This window comes from Dryas octopetala, chromosome 4 (assembly GCF_963921425.1).
Source record: "Dryas octopetala chromosome 4, drDryOcto1.1, whole genome shotgun sequence".
Classification (NCBI taxonomy): Eukaryota; Viridiplantae; Streptophyta; class Magnoliopsida; order Rosales; family Rosaceae; genus Dryas; species Dryas octopetala.
The window spans coordinates 20,401,449-20,420,988 of record NC_141369.1 but is presented as its reverse complement, the minus strand read 5'-3'; the positions used below and the strand labels follow the sequence as shown (position 1 = coordinate 20,420,988).

The 19,540-nt window shown below is 33.7% G+C and overlaps 3 protein-coding genes across 8 annotated transcripts; 1 reads left to right on the top strand and 2 right to left on the bottom strand.

The window, feature by feature from the left end:
- Positions 1-4,412: 4,412 nt before the first annotated feature.
- Positions 4,413-5,370, bottom strand: LOC147287932 (heavy metal-associated isoprenylated plant protein 16-like). The gene is made up of 3 exons (XM_086241974.1): positions 5,197-5,370; positions 5,013-5,091; positions 4,413-4,895 (listed from the first exon to the last, which is right to left on the bottom strand). The coding sequence occupies exons 1-3, from the start codon at positions 5,200-5,202 to the stop codon at positions 4,594-4,596; spliced, it is 387 nt and encodes a 128-aa protein (XP_086098100.1). The 5' UTR covers positions 5,203-5,370; the 3' UTR covers positions 4,413-4,593.
- Positions 5,371-11,905: 6,535 nt separating this feature from the next.
- LOC147287931 (glycosyltransferase) lies at positions 11,906-13,867 on the bottom strand. Its single transcript, XM_086241965.1, has 4 exons — positions 13,652-13,867; positions 13,229-13,470; positions 12,791-13,139; positions 11,906-12,568 (listed from the first exon to the last, which is right to left on the bottom strand). Exons 1-4 carry the CDS (start codon positions 13,865-13,867, stop codon positions 11,906-11,908), a joined length of 1,470 nt encoding a protein of 489 aa, XP_086098091.1.
- Positions 13,868-15,713: 1,846 nt separating this feature from the next.
- Positions 15,714-18,469, top strand: LOC147287930 (uncharacterized). Of its 6 annotated transcripts, none has more exons than XR_015121998.1 (4): positions 15,714-16,264; positions 16,421-16,464; positions 16,648-16,711; positions 18,068-18,469. XR_015121998.1 is itself a non-coding variant. In XM_086242124.1 (4 exons), the coding sequence occupies exons 1-4, from the start codon at positions 16,097-16,099 to the stop codon at positions 18,121-18,123; spliced, it is 330 nt and encodes a 109-aa protein (XP_086098250.1). In that variant the 5' UTR covers positions 15,714-16,096; the 3' UTR covers positions 18,124-18,469. The 6 variants fall into 6 exon arrangements, 2 of the variants coding, with proteins under 2 accessions (XP_086098250.1, XP_086098249.1); XR_015121999.1 differs by having other exon boundaries at positions 18,060-18,469; XR_015121996.1 differs by having other exon boundaries at positions 16,421-16,469.
- The last annotated feature ends 1,071 nt before the right edge of the window (positions 18,470-19,540 follow it).

Genomic DNA, 19,540 nt, shown 5'->3' with positions numbered 1-19,540 from the left:
TTTGTAGGAGGTGATAGATGACAACCTTAAGGCTTATGGCACTATGACCATACAATGGAATCAAAGGAGTAAAAAGCAAAAAAAATCTAAAGAGGCTAAAGCCTAACAGGTAAGAGTCTAAAAGATTAGTAGAATGGGCTGGGCTTGTTTAAAATTTAACCCAAACTTGAGCTATGGCAAATCTGGGCCTGGGGCTTCTCTGGGCTCCCTACAATCCCAACTGCTAACCAATTAAATCAGCCGCCAACTTTGGGGTTTTCACTTTCTAAATTCACCCAAACCCAAACATTTGCTAAAGGCTCTTGGCATTCATATCTTTTTTTTTTTTTTTTTTAATGACTATTAATCTAGTAGATTACATACACTTTCTAAATTCATCATGAGCATTATCTGATGAAAACAGTTGTTGATAACAATTTTTTTTTATTTCTCATTTTAAAGGAAAAAAATGTTCAATCATAGCAAGCCCCATTTGAGATGAAATGGGTTTGAACCCAGGGCTGCCCTTTGGTTTGATTTTTACCGAACCAACCGACTACTGACCGAAATTTTTGGTTTGGTAAATTGATTTTCACAATTCGAAAATTAGAAATTCGAAACAGAAAAAAGAAAAAAGTTGGTAAACCGACCGATTACTAAAAATTATTACTGAAAGAAACCGAATCGATTATTACCGTAAAAACTGAAATATATACCGAAAAAACTGAAACAATTACTAAAATTTAGTAATATATGCTTATATAATACTATTATGTTAGTAGTACAATAAATATTAAACTACTAATATCATAAACAACTATAAGAAAATATAATTGTATAATGTTATCATATTAATATTATCAAAAGTGTGAGTTAAGATATAAAGTCATTCTCTAATAAAGTAAATGTTATTATTTTTAGGAAAAATAAGAATCTCATCTTTAGGTAAGTAATGCACATATATATATATATATCTACTCATATTTATCCATATATAATATGTGAGTTATATATACATACTAAATTAATAAGATATGTACTAATATATATTATTAAACTAATTACACTAGTATATATTTTTACTAATATTAATATTAATGCAATTAATACTAGTACTATACTAAACTACCAATACTACTTGTGCAAATATATATCCATCAAACATTATATTTTATGCATCATATTTGATTAGATTTGAATTTATATTAGTATATAATAATTAATATTATTATAATTAAATCGAAGATATACCGAATTAAACCGAAAATGAACCTAAAGTATTCGATACCAAAATTACCATAATCGAACCGAAAACTGAAGTTTACCAAAAATTACCGAACCAGACAATACCGAAATTTTTGGTTTTGTTTTAGTAAGCCTCAATACTGATCCAAACCGACCGATGGGCAGCCCTAGGCCGCCACAAACGTAGGCAACAACCCCAGAGCTGATTTTTTAACGAACAATTTGAATATTTTTTGGATTAATCAATAATTGATGTCCATAGGATAAAATATTAATTTTAAGAAGGAAAAAAAAAAAGAGAACGAGTTTACATGTCGGATGCTTTGAGCAAATCAATCAATTTTTAGAAGCTCCATTAAGATATTTCATTGGAAGTATCTATTACTAAACATGAGAAACTATGAAACTGGTAAAACTATTTATACCACATCTACTTATTACGTACATGGCTAATCTTATTTCTCATAAAGATGAGGCACTAGGATAGAAATGTGATTAATAAATACAAGTAGTCTTGTAGTATTCCTCGACCATATGCATTCCATTCTTCATTGTGATAAATTAAGTAACTTTGGTTGAAGGAAATTTGAGCATCTAACTCAAAATGAATGGGTAATTAGAGGAGAAGGTCGAGACCATTATAAGCACACTTACACAAAGCTATAATTTTCCAATATGCCAGACAACACACTCTATATTCTCAAAATTGGTAACATGCATGTCCTATAAAGTATAAAAGGCCCTAGGAGGATACGTTAAAGCAGGTAAGGCAAGGCTGTATTTGTCTCATGCAGTGGCATTGGCGCCGTCTAATACAGGTCAGCAAGGCTGTAGTGTTGGCTAGCTCTCTAGCTCCTATCACCTGCTGTCCATTTAACTTGAACTTTAAATTTATATGGAGATTATGGGAAGTGGGTCACCATTTCCAACGTGAGATGAGCCAAACTTCCACATTCCTGCAGCAAAGCTTGAGGCCGCTCGATTTTGGCATTATATGCAGCTGCTGCTAATAAGAATATAGGATTCAGTTCACACACACACACACACTCACAATGTTTATTATTGATCCGATCATGGGATCAGAAATTAAGCATTGTTTTGTGCACAGCTAGAGTGAGTAGACATTACAAATGTTGAAGAAAAATTTAATAACTGTTTTCAGCCGTCTGTTGAGAACGAGTAGTGCTAGTCAGTCCTATCTAATCTCTCATCTCTGCCATTGGATTTTCTTCTGTCTTTGCCTACTCCTATCACCTCCCCACCTTTCCTTATATATCCCACTCCACTGCATACTTCTCTTGCACTGAACCAAGTAATTTGAGAGAGAGAGAGAGAGAGAGAGAGAGATTGATCGAGGTACTTGCTCACTTCCTCCAACTTCTCTAGCCAAAGTAATGAAGGGTAAGTGTAGTACGTGTAACTAGTAGAGTGCAAAATTGTTCACCAATTCATGCATGTTACTGAGGAAATTTCTGTAGTGTGAATTCGTATGCTATGCAACTACTTTTAATTTCAACTCTCAGATTTGATAGGTTTGTTTATTTTTTGGTATATATCGTTAAATATGTTCGAATTTCTGTTATTAGAAGAACTGTATTACTAATTCTTATCACTTCTGCTTCATTTGGTCCATTAATTGTATGAGGCTTGCTGTTTTGCTGATCGACACTTGATTTAACTTGTGAGTACTGTACAGGCCAATTATGAGATGCATACTATTGAGCAGCATCATATATTCACCAGTCAAGGGCATGATGACGTGCCTGGCTCCCTGGATGCCATCTAAGCAAACTTGTCAAACCAAGTGTTGACTTTTCTTAGTTGGCATCAGGGGAGTCATGCATGTCCACCAATTTGACCGACCCTCTCAACATCATTTCAAGTTTGAAAAGCTCATTTCCTTGAACTTGCATATCATCACAGGATTAATATATACTTATATACCTCCTCACTGATTAATGCTTTTTTTATTTTTCAATCATTTCTTTCTTTGATGGTGAACAGGTATCAACGATAAAAATATCGGAAATTCTTTAGATATCGGTACTCAAATTTATGAATACATCGATTTTGGTAAATATTAGTGTAAAAAAAGTTAAGTTAGATTTTGTTCTTTTGTTGGTTTATTGTTGATTAATTAGGATTAGTGGATGAATTTTAATCTAATTAGGGTTAAATTTGGTTTGATTTCATCTTATTCCTCTTTACCTTCCTAAATTTTGAAATTTTTTATACAATTATATCGATATATACCCTATTGATACTATCAATATTTTATCGACATATATCGATATTTTGTCCACATATTAATATTCTGCCGATATATACTGATATTTTATTGACGTATATTGATATTTTGTCGATATATACCGATATCAAAGAAATATCGATTACAACCTATTTAAATATTAGTTAATAAAATTATGGATATCGATAAATATATTAATTAATAAAATTACGGATATTGACGAATATATCGAAAATATCGTAGATATTTTCATTCATGACAGGTAATAGATATATACAAAAGTACCATTTTAGTAATCTATTAAAAACCTCTTTTTTGCTTTTTGCTTTTTGTTTTTTGTAATCGGAGAAATATCGATTACAACCTATTTAAATATTAGTTAATAAAATTACGAATATCGATAAATATATTAATTAATAAAATTACAGATATCGATAAATATATTAATTAATAAAATTACGGATATCGACAAATATATCAAAAATATCTCGAAAATATCGTAAATATTTTCATTCATGATATGACAGATAATAGATATATACAAGAGTACCTTTTTGGTGATCTATTAAAAATCTCTTTTTTTGATTTTTGCTTTTTGCTTTTTTGATTTTTGCTTTTTGCTTTTTCCTGTTTTCCAAGGGTAATTGGGTAAACTATGTTCAAGTTGTCACTTGTCAACCTTAGTTTGCAACAAGTTATGGTAAAGAGTACTTGTGCAAATAACACACATTGCCTTGTTCGTGTCTTTTTAAATTAAAGTTTTTTTTTACTAGTGACCCCAGTTCATCACACACAACATAACGTGAGGAGCAATCATACAGATTGAAGAATTGGTAGCCCTGCAGAATAATAATGCAGACAGTATAAGGACTGTGAATATGCAAACGTACTATATATACTTATCTGGTCTCTTGGGGTCTCAACTTGCTATATATACTCATCACAAAGAAGAAACCATGAAATTTAATTTCTCAATGGACCTTACACAAAAACAAGCTATGCAGCACTGGGAAGGAACACATATTCATATGTAGTACTCTAGATGATGGGTATGACAGTACTCTGACCTGTTGTTCTGTCTCTCACTATATTTAATATACTCTGGCTATATATATAATTAATTACATGATAGAGCAACTGGGCTCTTCTTGGTAATGGAAATTATGGTATGGTGAACAAACAGTCCCAATTTCATGGACTTGGTGTTGATGAGGCCATCCAATATTGGAGTAATGAATGATTGGCTCAATTTTGTTTCCAGAGTCCTTTTTTTCCTCTTTTTTCTCTTCCACAGGGTTCACACTGACCACCTCTGCATACCTCAAGCTTTTTCTCAGCAGAGTTGTGAGCCTTACCACATCAACATCTTCCCCTGTTACCTCGATTTGGTCCTTGTCCTGCTGCAAAGTTGCTGAATTCACCCCTGTAATAATGAAGAAATTATTAGTTAAGTACCAGAAATTGTGAAGGGTTAGAGTTACTTTCTGGGATTTAATTAAAAACATTGTAACAGAATCTTGGTTATGGTTAATTTAATTACCATCAACCCCAACTGCAGTCTTCATGGCTTTGGATCTGCACTTTTCATCATGCACAGACAACTTGATCACCACCTTTTGCTGCAAACCAAAACATTAACTTTCAATTAGAAACAAAACCCAGATGTTGAAGTGCTTCATATGTTTCTCACAATGCATATATCCTTGCAAGAACCTCATACACACCTTCATGTTGATGATGATGATGATGCTGATGCTGATGCTGATGATGCTGATGATGCTGTTGATGCTGATGATGCTGATGATGCTGTTGATGCTGATGATGCTGATGAGCCAAAGGTGTCTGAAGGTGTTGGTCCTTTGGCTTTGGCTTTGGCTTTGGGAGATTGATGGTGTGGAGGGGAACTAGGAAAATGTATTTATAGGCCTCGTTGGAGTGTTTGGTCATGAAGAGAAGCTCTTAGGCAAGTTCCAATAAGAGGTGTATATTGGGCAGTCACTCACATCAAGTAGAAATTGGCTCTATATGAGAAGTCCGGACATCAAATTGACAAATTATGAGCTCACAATAATGGTTTGGAGTATGGATGGAGCGCCCATTGAAAAAGTTATTAGCAATTATGTGCAACATGCATTGGTAGCATTTCCCATCTCTCCTTGAGTAACTTTGTTTATAATAATAACCCTTTTACATGAGTTATATAACTTATATGTCTTAACTAAAACTTTATATTTAATTGGTATTTTGTAAAGTCACTCACTCACTGACTTGCCTTGTGGATATATACATGACTATAATAATAGTTGTGATGTGTATTGCAATACCATTATGAATTGCTAGACACAGTTGTCACTTCATTTTTATTACAAAACCCATTAAGCAATCAATGCTTTCTTAACTGATCCCATTATTATAAAGCTGTTACATATCACTTTTCACTCTCACTCAACGTGGAGATCTTCAAGATTTCAAAAAGGTTTTGTTTTTCTTGCTGTGCAAGGAAAATGTAAAATTGTAAAGCAAGAAAAATGCAAAATTGTCATCAAAACTGTTTGTACAACGGGGAATAACAGGGTGGTTTTGGTCTTTTCAGTGTTGGAAAGAAAGCAAATTTGAAAAATTAGAAGAGTATACGAGTCAATAGTCCTAAATAAAACAAGTGGTTTGTGATCATGAATTCATGATCCCTCCATCTGTATCTACTGGAAGGAGACTCAGTCTCTTGATGTATATTAATAATCGGCAGCTTTATCGTAAAAGTCACTCTCATTTATGTATGTATTAAATATAGGAAAGAAAACCAACCAATGGGAAAGACTTCTGACTTAGTTCCTTGTGATGGACCAACATTGTACTACTACAACCACATGCATTAAAACAATATTAATATAGTTCTGCTGAAAATGAATGAAAACCAACTCAGTAGTGAGTAGTGGACCTTTGTCATCCAATGTTTAGATCATTTTGTGCTCACAATTTAAATATCTCAATGACTTAATCAATGAAATTATGGGGTTTGGCTCATTGAGTGTGATCCAGAGTGAGGAATATTAATCAATGAAATTATGGGTTTATACTGTTGATTACGTCTAACACGTACATAGTTGGAACTTACGTATAAGAGTGTGAGATCTCATCCTATTTATATGAGGATAAATTTGGGTGCACAACAAATATATGTAACGTCTTTCTCATCACATAATTAGTATGTAAGATAATTATGCGATAAAATTATATATCATGAGAAGTATATTGTATACAGTATAATATACAAAAATTTGTCATATATATAACATAAGTGATTTACAATATTATCAGTCAATATAATATTATTTATTTTCAATTAGATGATGGAGTATAATTAATGGTTGATGTTGAGGGTCAATTGAGTGATGGATTAGTATGGCTGCATGGAGTCTATATGAAGTTGCAATTTCTACAATACATGACTAATTCATAGTTTCACAGTCAATTACCCTGACGTCTTGTAGCCACTATAGCCATGAATGTATGGGGCCAGCCCAATATGAACCCATTGTCTTCAGTCTTCTGGTCGTCGTTTACCCGTTTGAATTTTCTGTTGGTTATGTTTGGCTTGTAATGGAAAATGAGGAAATTGGCTCAAGCCTCTAGTGAAAGGACAACCTTTCTAAAGGTGCCATTTAAAGTTCTGCATTTTTCGACCATAAAAAAATGTTTTCAATTAGATGGACTTTTACTAAGAGTTAATTACATTTACACTCTCTAAAGTTTATCGTCTTTTCATATATACCCTATGAGATTTTAGCAATTACACATACATCTCATGAGGTTTCAAAATTATTGCATATAACTCTCTATAGTGAGACGAAAAATGATGATAAATTATGCGAAAAGGCATGCCAAGAGGTGAAATGGCCTAATAAGATTACTCAAGATATAAAGTCCAACTTCAATACAAATATTTTCTTTTTTGTTTATTTATTTTTTTCTCTTGTAGAGGGTTATATGCAATAGTTTTGAAACCTTAAGGAGTGTATGTGTAATTTTTGAAACCTCATGAGGTGTATGTGCAAAGACAATAAATATCAGAGGGTATAAGTGTAATTAACTCCTTTTACTAAATTGCTTAGGGGACAACTTTATAGGAAGATAAAAAGAAGATTTACTTTGGTTTCTTAAACAAACTTTTCTTATTCTAAAAAGAATTTAAAATAAAAACATCTATATCAACCAACTTAAAGTTCATATATGTACCTATATTAAACTTATCTTCATGAGTGGCCAAAAAAAAAAAAATTTATCTTCATGATTTACACATAATCCAATACCCTTTTTTTTTTGTTTATCCAATAGGGATTATTTATTTGAGTTAATTACACTTACACTCCCTGAGGTTTATCGTTTTTTCACATACACCCCCTGGAGTTTCAATAATTACACATACACCCCCTGATATTTCAAAACTGTTGCATATAACTCTCTATAGTGAGACGAAAAATGATGAAAAATTATGCAAAAAGACATGCTAAGGGGTTAAATGGCCTAATAAAATTACTCAAAGTGTAAGGTTCAATCTCAATACAAATATTTTTTTATTTATTTATTTTTTTCTCTTATAGGGGTTTATATACAATAGTTTTGAAACCTTAAGGGGTGTGTGTGTAATTTTTAAAATCTCAGGGGGTGTATGTGAAAAGACGATAAACCTTAGGGGGTATAAGTGTAATTAATTCTTATTTATTTACAATTTTATACAATATGAACCAACTTTTGAATTTCACATCATGTAATATTAAATTTTATGTACATGAATATAACATTAAAGAAAAGTTCTAACAACATCACACTATCATGATAATAATTGTTTTGTTGTATTATTATGATTAAGATGGATAAAATAGGAAGAGATGTAATTAAGTCATCTTAAGATAACATAGTCATATACGTAATCTTCCTTTCTGTTTTTTTTTTCTTTTTTAAAATTGAACCCGATTGATCAAAATTCAAAAATTACTCTTAATTCAGAAATTAATTAATTACTGTAATTAGACGCCAGAACAAAAATCTTGGTAATGGGATGGATAGAGATGGATTGGAGTTTCCTTGCAGCTTTCTCTTTGGCTTTTTCTTTTTTTTGGCCGGGGTCTTTCTCTTTGGCTTAATTAATGTATGTAATTACATATGACCTTAAAAAAGTGAAAATGTATGTATGCATGTAAGACTATTTTTGAAAGTACTATCCACATACGTATATATAAGTGCACTCTTCTGGTTGTTACACGCCACACTTTCAATATCACAATCTTCTACTCTATTAGCTTAACTTATATCAATATGGGATCGACTGGAGAAGGGTAGAGATATACTAGACTCGAATCTTCATATAATTAAGTTAAAAGAAAAAGATTAAAAAAAAAAAAAAATCTATCTATCCCAAAAGAAAAAGGTTAAAAATTTCAATAAATCAACTATATTTTTCCAAAGAAGACGTAAGCGCGGGAAGGGAATGTTACTATTGTAGTTGACAAACAATAGAAAATTTTACCTTCTTATGCTTATGTCTTATTTGGAGAAATATATAAGCATATTTATCGAGAGGTTAATACATGGGCACTCTCTCATAGTTTTTCAAAGTTGGTAATCCAATTTTTTCTAATCGTTGATAGATTTATATTTTCAAATATTCAAAGCTTTGGATGTGCTCCTGATTAATTGTAATATCTAAATTTTGTCTTGTATGAAAGTAAAATTGCCTCTTTTAAAAGATACGTGGGACCTCATCATACACTATACAAGAGATTAAAAAAAATGTAATATCACTAATTAACTCTAGTTAATTTGACCCAACAAACAATTAATTCTTGTTAATAACCAAGATGCAGCTAGTCTCTTTTCAATCCATAAGAATATATGTTTTTCATAAATGACGGCTCCATTTGTCCCCTGCCCCGTCGTGGAAGCTTAGAAGACTCAGATTAATTGAATGCAAGATTTGCCTTTTGTCTCAATATATTGTCACTCTCATTAAGAAATAAAATAAGAAAAAGGAAGAGACATTTGATAGGCTAGTCACTCACAAGTCATAATGTTGTAAGACCGAAAAATTTAAAATCAAGTTTGAGGTGCTGAAAATGAAAGAAACCAACTTCTGTTAACTTCAAGTTCAATTTTATTCTCTCAATTTTAATACGGGGGATTTTATGTTTGGCGTCAATCATATTCATTGTTTTGACAAAAAAAAAAAACACTTATGTTGTTAAAATTGTAAATTTAAATCATTAATTAGACTAATTCTCAATTAATGTGCACTCCAAATTTAAAATTCAATATGTACCATTCAAATTTAAATCATGACTTTTTTTTTTTTTTCTCGAAGAATACAAGTATGTATGACATTAGCAATGAGTACGTCATAAAAATGTTTTCTATAAAAAAGATTATTGCAAAGATAATTTTGTTCATGAAAAATTAGGAATCATGCACGTGATGTTGTGAACTTGTGATTGATGACTTGATGTAGAAAGCTCAAGCAAAAACGACGACAAAAAAATAGAGTTATTGTGCCAGCAGACTTTTAACCCCTCTACTCCCAATTTTGGGCCCACCCATAAGTCGTCTGTGGAATGTGTTTAGGGCCCAAGTGTGAACCGAATCTCCCCCTTCTTAGAAGGCGCGTCTAACGCGGTTCAGTCTTTGTGTAATTGACTTCGCTAGACTTTGGTAAAAAAAAAAAAAAAAACAGACTTTTGTAAATAATTCATAATATTGCCTTTTCTTTTCTTTTTTGTTGATAAAAGATTATAGTTAATTTTTTTTTTTGTCTTCTTTTGTAAATTGTTGGATAAATTTTTTTTTTCGGGCCGAAATTGTTGGATAAGGTTAATTTCATAAAGTTTACTCAAAAGATATAAGAGAATGTGACATTCTTTTAGTCCAATGATAAGGAAAATCAAGTGGTCCTTTCCTACCTATAATTTAATTTTTTTTTTCCTCATTTCCATTCTGTTTCTTTCCTTCCATCCAAACACACACTGTTCTTTTTTGCTTTTTGACCAATAATACAAATATAACACATGCATTCATTGGATTTAACCCTAAACTCATAATCCATCCTTGTTCTTACTTCTTAAGGCTGAGCAAATGTGAATCAGCAAAAAAAAAAAAAAAAAAGGACATAGAAAGTGAAACTTTACCTAAAAGGGCCAACCTTTTTTCCGTTGAAGTAAGAGTTTATTATTGAAATCGTGCATTGATCTTTCCTTTCAATGATGGGCGTTGATATGGTGAGGGCTTTCCAAGCAATATGGATCAAATTTTTTGGACCCAATCAATCACCTTCGAAGAAAGGCAAGCTTACCAGTACAATAGGAGAATGAGTCCATTTTTTTGCTCACCAGAAAAAAGTGGTGGTGAGCAAAAATGAATCCATAGGAGAATGTTCAACTAATAAATCATGAATGTAGTCTTTTCAATCACCTTCGTAGAAGATCTGGATCCTTTTGTGGAGGAAATGGAATGGTCCAACAGCTTCGACAGACGCATGTCAAATTGTGATACATACACGACACGACATTGTTGACCATAAAATTGATAACTTGACCTATACGTACTCTATTATGAAAATATTTACTTAAGAGTTTGGTCCTTTCCAATAATATTAGATAAATTATCTTTTGGTATTATATTGTGTACAATTATATTATTTTTTTTAATAAAGGTGAGATTTAATTGTATTGGTAGGTCTTACATTTATTAGAAAAGTAATGCGTATGTGGTACCAAAATGTGATTTTTTTATGTTTTTAGGATGAGTTCAAGTAGTAAATATAAGTGGGTTAACGAATATGATTAGACTAAGTTAAGGATTTAATTTCCTCAAATGTTACAAAAAATATATAATCTCTTTAATATTACTCGGCCCTTTAACAGTCCAAAAAGTCAAATTTTGAAGTTATAATAAAATGGGTTGAAGAGTAAAATGAGGTTTAAAGAGTAAAATGATGATTAAAACAAGTCATTTGACAAACGATCCCCAGTTGATAAGTTGCAAAATAGTGCAATTATGTGATCATTATCAATTTATAAATATTTATTATATTAGTATTTTTATGCGTCAAGTAATGTAAATATCAGTTTATGCAATTAAGCCAGATGTTGTTTATTTGTTTTTGTTAAACAACCATGAAATTTAAAAGATACTGAATATTCAGTCCATGGGTACGTAGAACTCATTCTTACAAAATCGGTTTGCAAGGAAAAATGTGTCAATGTACTTATGCACTACATATTCCGAAGATACAAAAGCGACATGTAACCATGCTAACAATTTGAACAAATATGAAATTAATCACATCTGTAAGCAACTCTGCTGTTGTTTTGCTAATCTGAAGTGGCCAATTGCAATTTCCATGATACAAGAATTAATATAGGCCTAAGATGATACAACAATTAATCAACTATAAACGCGTACATTTAGTCTCCTGAGCCAGATTGAATGAATAATCATATGGAAAACATCAAATCTCTTGGGGGGATTGTTCAACACAAAGTGCCTTTGCACTTGCTTGACTCTCTCCTGCATTCTCATGTATTGGTCTTCAGGTATTCCCATTAATATCTGTTTGAGTTTTGGTATTTCACTCACTGAAATTTGAACAGAGAATGAACCCCAATCAAGAACATCACTGAAAGGCAGAACATAGTGCTGTGATATCAAAACAGGCACACACTCTGCATAGATTGCCTCTGCAATTCTTGGACTGGCAACTTCATGGCCACTTGGGCAAAGGCAGTACTTGCTTTTCTTCAGCATGTCATTGTAGGAAAGCGTTTGAGGCAGTTTTTCGTAGACCAATACGTCTTGGTCTTTTTCTTTCCAGTGCTGGAAGAGTGATGGCCTAATTCGACCATGCATTGCACCTGCAAAGAACGCTAGGATTGAGCGTTTCGAGGGGGGCAAGCCACCGAGTAGGCCTGTAATTTCACCATTTGCCAGATTGATTTCAGGAAAGGATGCATCTTTCTTGGGATTGAAGTACTCGGAGGTGTTCGCGTTGCATAGTACCCGGATGGCCACGAAGTAAAGCTTCTTGACGTACCATGTTGCCCTTGGCCCCTATGCAAAAGCAAATATATAGCACATTAGTTGCTCGGATTGTGAATCTGAAATATTTATTAGACATGCTCTAGTTTGAATACTCCGTTCAGATTAATAATCTGATAACATAACATGTCAGAGTATTATTATTACTTCATTTTGAATACTCCGTCCAGATTAATAATCTGATAACATAACATGTCAGGTACTACTATTACTTCTGTTGAGTGAGAAATTTACCCAGTCATGGCAAGAAAGCATGAAATGATCAGCTCCAAAGCTTCTGTTCCAAAATGGGTACTTGTCAGATATGATCTGAACATAATCAACCACAGTGCGCTCGAGAACAGCTTTGTCGCGAATAACTGGATGAAACAGGTACTCAATGATCATCACCACACTGAATGGAAGAAAAAAGACATGGGCTTTGTCAGGGTCCAGAGTCCTGAATTTGGTATCACTTTCCATGAAGCTTAGGAAGAGTCCCTCCATAGAGTATATGTTCTTGCAAGGACCATTGTGAAATATAGGAGGCTCTCCCTCTTCATACACAAATATCTTGAACAACCTCTCCATTAAGAGGTAGCTCCTACATAATGGAAACAAATTAAGATCTAAGAATGAAGAGTACGCAGGAACATAATTTGATTCATGGTTCTTGTTCTAAGAGACTAGTACCGGTGAAAGGCGTAAGCATTCCTGTAAATAAGGCTTTGTGGAACATAATCTGCATCTTCGAGTGTTGTATGGTTCAGATTTGTCGTTGCTTCCCTTATCAATGCTCTGGCACTAGCAAGACCAGCTTCAAGCCTCTCCAGGTTTACATCTCTCTGCCGCTTATTATCCCTTTTCCAAACAGATTCAGCAATGAAAATCCTTCCAAGATCTTGAGGCACTAGTACCTTTTTCCTTGTTGCCTTCTACAAGATTATATTGGTGAAGACATGCAGCACAAATGGTCATCATTAAACAAAAAAATTAATGAACGAACAGACTTGGTTACACAGGCTTTGCTTGCAGCATAATGAAATTCTGCAGCAAAATCAAAAGCAACAGATAAAATCGATCACCAAACATAAAATAAGAAAGTAGAACAAATACCCTGTGCGATAAAACATGATTCAATCTGAATGCAGAATCAGAATTCCTATCTACACCACTAGTACTACCCAACCATGGCAATGGAGATGCCGATAAGTTAAACCAAGACATTGATCCTTTGGAACCCTTTGTCACAACAACCACATAGACTATAGCGAAGAAAGCCATGGAAAACCCAATTACATTTTGATATGATCGTCTGTAAACCTGCATCATCTCTCCCTCCCTCTCTCACTCCCTCTATCAAACACACACACACACTGTCTTCCTTAAAGAACATATAATACATGCTGTAAATGACTATGGAGACATGTATGGTCAGCAAATATGTTCTTACCAACTTTGTTGCTTGATATATAAGCCATCAATAATGCTAGATTCTCCAAATCTGGTCTCCAAATTGCTTACCAAATAATTTGTCAATACATGTTTATTATCTTATTTGTTGATAATACATGAAGTTCAGACTGAATCCAAATTTGAATAAATGACATACTTCCATATTATTTGATGAACAAAATTGGATCCATAAATGTAGGAGTGCTCATAAGTCATGGTTGAGAAAAATAAGAACCTATTTGACATCGATGTCATGCATGTGTGGATCATTAATTGGTGATTTAGCTAATTAATTGGTAATAACGTGGTAGCCGACATAGAATTTACGGAATGTATTGGTAGGAAATATCCTATAATAGTTTTTGTGCAATTCAGCGCACTTAACAAATGATGAAGAAAATAAATTTCACGTAGTGAAAAACATAGTTTAGTCAATTGGGTCATTCAACCAAGGAGGAAATAAGTTATTTTTGTTTACTATTGGTCTTGATTTTTCAAACACGAGATATATAATTAATTAGATTTGGAGATCGATGCTCGAGACCCGTCATTCAGTTGTCAACAACAATTAAAGCATATGATCTGATCTGATCTGATTTATTTTATTATCTTTATTTATGAAAACTAGACAAACACAAACCACCGTCCAAGCAAGGGCAACTCTTTCAATTACAATTTCAAATAATTTTTGTTTTTAAGCAACAAAGATATTTCATAGTAGGAGTAGGAGCCAGCAAAGCCAAGCAAGCAGAAAATTATAATTAATGACAAGTCTCCTTCACAGAAACCAAAATGTAAAGATGTCATCAGGGTTAGAGCTCGAAGGTAATATATATGTCATAAGGATATATTATACCATGGGTGTCGCATATTGTGCCTATATCCATTTTAGAGAATGTGAAGTTTCGATGGATTTGGCTGGACACACTTTGGTCTTATATAATTCAAAGGAAAAGACACAGGATTCTTCACCTGCAAATACGAATTAAATAATGAATCATACTTGTGCCCTCTAATGAAATTTTTTAGCACGTTGCATAACCAAAAACCAAACTCCATGAGGCTCTCATTACTTGATTTAATCATAACACAGCAATTGCTATAATTCAAACACAACACACACACACACACACACACACACACACACACACATATATATATAAGATTGTGGAAGCAAAACAAAAAGCCAAAAAATCTTGCAACTCATCAAATTTTTCGAAATGTCCCGAGAACCGTTCTAAATGTCTTTTCATTTGGATTAAATACTACCAAGGTGGTTGCATTCCAAGTTTCCAACTCATCAAAACTTCACCATTCTCTAAAATACTTAGAGGCTTTAGTGAATATGCATGACCTTCAAAATAAATTCTATATATACTAAACGGTGAGAAGGGGCTGTACTGTTCATAGACTGTTCACTGAAAAGTCTGTTTTGCCCCTCTATTTTTTTATTTCAGTTGCTTTTCATTGTAATTTGTGGGATAAGTTGGCCCGTTTTGATCATTCACCGTCTTTATATTTTTTGCCATTGCCTTTTCTGTTTTTTTACGGTTGTGCCATCTCTTTGGTTTTGCCTCACACGTTTTTTTTTTTTGATCTGTTTGCCATTGTGAAATTATGGGATTGGGTGTGCCCTTTTTGGTCATTCACCCTGATTATTGTTAGAAAGCCCAAAACCCAGAAAATACTGAAACACTCTCATCTCACGCGCCTCTCTCTCTCTCTCTCTATCTCTATGTTCTCTCTGTTCTCTCCGTTTTCTCTCCTTCCGCCCCTTTTATTCGGCCGTATTTCCACCGTCCGGCGACGTATGCCGGCGATATGGGTCCCGATTTCTTCCTCTTCTCTTCCTCTTCATTTCTATAGTATTTGATTATCCCAGAAATTATGCAAAAACTCGAAAAGACACCAAACCCGATCGAGTCCTCCGGCGGCGATCCGTCAATTCCGACTGAGTTGGCATGTCGGACCTGGTGGGTTGTGTTCCTCCCATCGTTCTGAGGATGATGGTGTCTTCAAATTGCTCAACCAACCTTGGTGCACGGAGTTTCGAGGCGGAGAAGTCCGGCGGCCTCCCGCCGCCGATGTTGGCGATTCCGGCGGCGGATGGTGATGATTTTGGTCGGGTTTTTCTCCTCTCTTCCAGGCCTTTCTATTGGTGTGCTTGATCTAAGTCAATTGGGTCCCGAAATGAAAGCTCCAATTCGAACCCTAGCTCCGCCGCTGCCACCATCATCCGCGACGGCTCCGGTGACTTCACGCCTCAGGTTTTGTGTGAGTTTACTCCTCTTTGTCTACTCTGTCTGATTGTTGGATCGAATTGTTCAATTAGTTGTGAAATTTGTATTTCTAGGTTTTGTACCCACTGCCACCACGATTCCCGCCGCGTGTGGCGGTGCTGGTGACTTGATTTCTGTGTTTTAATTTCAGGTTCCTATACTTTCTTGGATTTGAAGATTGGTTTCTTTTTTGGGGTAAGGTATGTTTTTTTCGCTGGTTTTAGCTTTGGTATATTTCTGTTCAACTTTTAACTCTCAAGGTTTTGGTTGATTTCTATAAAAAAACATTTGAATCGTGCCTTAGTGAGTATCATCAAATTCACAAAATTTTGGGGTACTATAATGACTGAGTTTTGCTTATTCCCTTTTTCACTGCAGATATATGACACTAATGCAGATTTGCTTCACCAGGCTTCGTTCTATTCTGAAGAAGACTCATTTGGTAAGCAATTTCATACGTTATTATCCGAATTGTTTTTATTTTTAGTACAAATGGTTTTTCAGTCTTTTAAAATAGGCAGTTTGATTTGGTTAGATACAAGTTAGGAATTGTAATTAGATTGGTTGAGATTAGTGGTATATATAGTTTTATTTTCGTTTATTTGACAGCTGGTTTTGAAGTGCTTAATTAATATTTATTTTTTTGTTGCATTGAGATCTCTCAAAGATATCAACAAAAGTGAAAGGATAATATATATTATTGCAACAATGCATGTATACTTAGCTGCCTAGCTAGCTGATCTTTTTTATATAGTTGCATTGGTTGAGAAAAACTGTTGGTAATGAACAAGTATGCATTAAGCACGTAATCAAATGCGTAGTTTGCTGCTAACCTCTGTTTTCTAATCGTCTCTTGAACTCAAACTGAACTTTAGTTTATATCTAATAATGATTGAGCGATATCAATAATTAGTTTATGTATGAGAGAGAGAGAGAGAGAGAGAGAGAGTTTTGGCTCTAAAAACATTTATGTTGAATCAATGAATTGGAATTTTTCCGTGCAAGTTCAAAACATAACAACTCCTTACTTATAGAAAAAAAAAAAAAAAAAAGGTATGATATAAATGGGATGATGCCATTTTATGATGTGGTTGTTTTGTATGTGCCATTTTTTTTTTTGGGTGAATATTTTGTATGTGCCATTTCATTTCATGATTACATGGCTAAGATTGAAGAGATATTGTGCCAGTGCCATGCTTTGGGTGTATGTGTGTACGTGTTATTTTAAATTTTAATTTATTTTCTCTGAAAAAAATTATGTGAGAATGAAAACATTATTTTTAATCAGAAACAGAGAGGTTGTTTTAGTTAATTAGTATTGTAGTACCTTAATTTTATGCTTTGGGTTAGGAATTGATTGGGGTCCTGAATCCGGATGATGGGTTGTGATTGACATATATTCACTCAATTTGTAGCACTATTGAAACAATTTATCTTCCATATGTCTTGATGGGTGAAAAAATGAGATAAAATATTGTGATAACTAAGGCAAAACTCAAATAACATACTATTATTTGAGTGGTTATTATTTTGCTTGGTTTTGGTTTATGAGTCAGTGCATTTGGTGCAAAAAATATTGGCTTCTGGTGTTTTAGAGAACTGGGTTTTTGGCTGAGTTAGGCTCGAATCACTGTGAGTTGGCTCTGATTGCATATTTGGAATAGTAGGGTCTATTGTCATCCTATGTTTATATTATTGCTTTATGTTATTACTTTTCAGTTTTGCAAAATTTAGTTTGCATGAATGTACATCTGTCCAAGTTTTATGTTATAATAGCAACTGTGTTGAAGAATTGCAGAAGTTGAAGAAAGGGACCAGAGAGACAAGCTTCAAATGGTTGAAGAAGCTGCATAAGTTGAACAGTTCAAACCCACCATGACATTCCCTATTATTCAATCACTGAAAGACAAGAAAAAGAAGGGGTGCCCCTAAAAGAATAGGCTTAAGTAGATAAAACTCTTATAAATGTTTCACTTAATATGAACTCTTAAATGTTTTACTTCTCTGTTATAAGCTTTGGCAAGTTTTCAGTTTTAGTGCTTAAATGTTATGATAATAATATGAAAAATATAATTGTATCCACTTTCATAACATTTTTAGCTTTAGTGGATACAAAACACTTATCTATCCACTTAAATTTTATAAGCCCTAACCACATTTTATAAGCTTTCCACACCCGCAGCACCGCGCGGGCACGATTACTAGTTTCTTCTGGAATTTGTATGACTTTAGTCCAAGATTTCTTGTCTCCATATTCCTTCATGATCGACCCATATAACCATATTATAATTGTGCTCAAATTGCAAACATATAGAAAGAGACGACTTTGAGTAGTCCCAATTAATCCAGCGTGGAATTTTCCGTGAATGGGTAATGGGACCAACTTGTGAAATTGTTCCTCAGTTAAATCAAAAGAGACAATTAATTCTTGATGTTAAAACTAATTAAGGAACCCCCGTCACTTTCATTTTCAAGTTGTAACCAATGTAGAGCTCCGTTTAATATTAATGTAATCCCCCTTCAATAACGCTTCGTAGTGTATGGGATTGGACTACAGGAACTTTTGGAAAACCGTTCTAAAGATTTCACTGGCAGCCTCGACAGTATCTCAACATAATATCATTGGACTCAATACGAGGTCGTTTAAGCACGCCACCAGAGCCATTGGCGGAAAGTTTCTGCTTCCGTTTGCGGAGGCCGTACATCGCGATGTTGCGTGATCTCTATGATTGCAACCCTTCTGTTTATAAAAAGGGATAGGGTTCCGTACATCAGAAGCAGAGTTGGGCCTGGGCCCCGACCATGTCTCAAATTAATTAATAGAGAAAATGGGATTGGGCTTTCTGTCTGTAGACGTGGGCTTTTTCTTGTTTCTGAGCTTCAGCTCTAGTATCGGAGAACCATAACATAATTTTTCATTGAGTAAATTACAATTTAGTACCTCAACTTTATATGTTGTTTCAATTTAGTACCCCAACTTTGAAACCTTGCAAAAAAGTACCTCAACTTTCATTTGTATCAATTTAGTACCCCAACTTTGAAACCTTGCAAAAAAGTACCTCAACTTTCATTTTGTGTCAAAATAGTACCTCCGTTAGTTTTCTGTCAAAATAGCAGGGGTATTTTCGTCTTTTCCTTAAATTTAAAAATAATAATTTTTTTTGAATAAAAAAAATTAAAAAAATAAATTAAAAAAAAATTATTTTAAAATAATTAAAATTTAAAAAAATTTTTAATTTTGTTTGCCTTCCCCCCCCCCCGCCCCCACCCC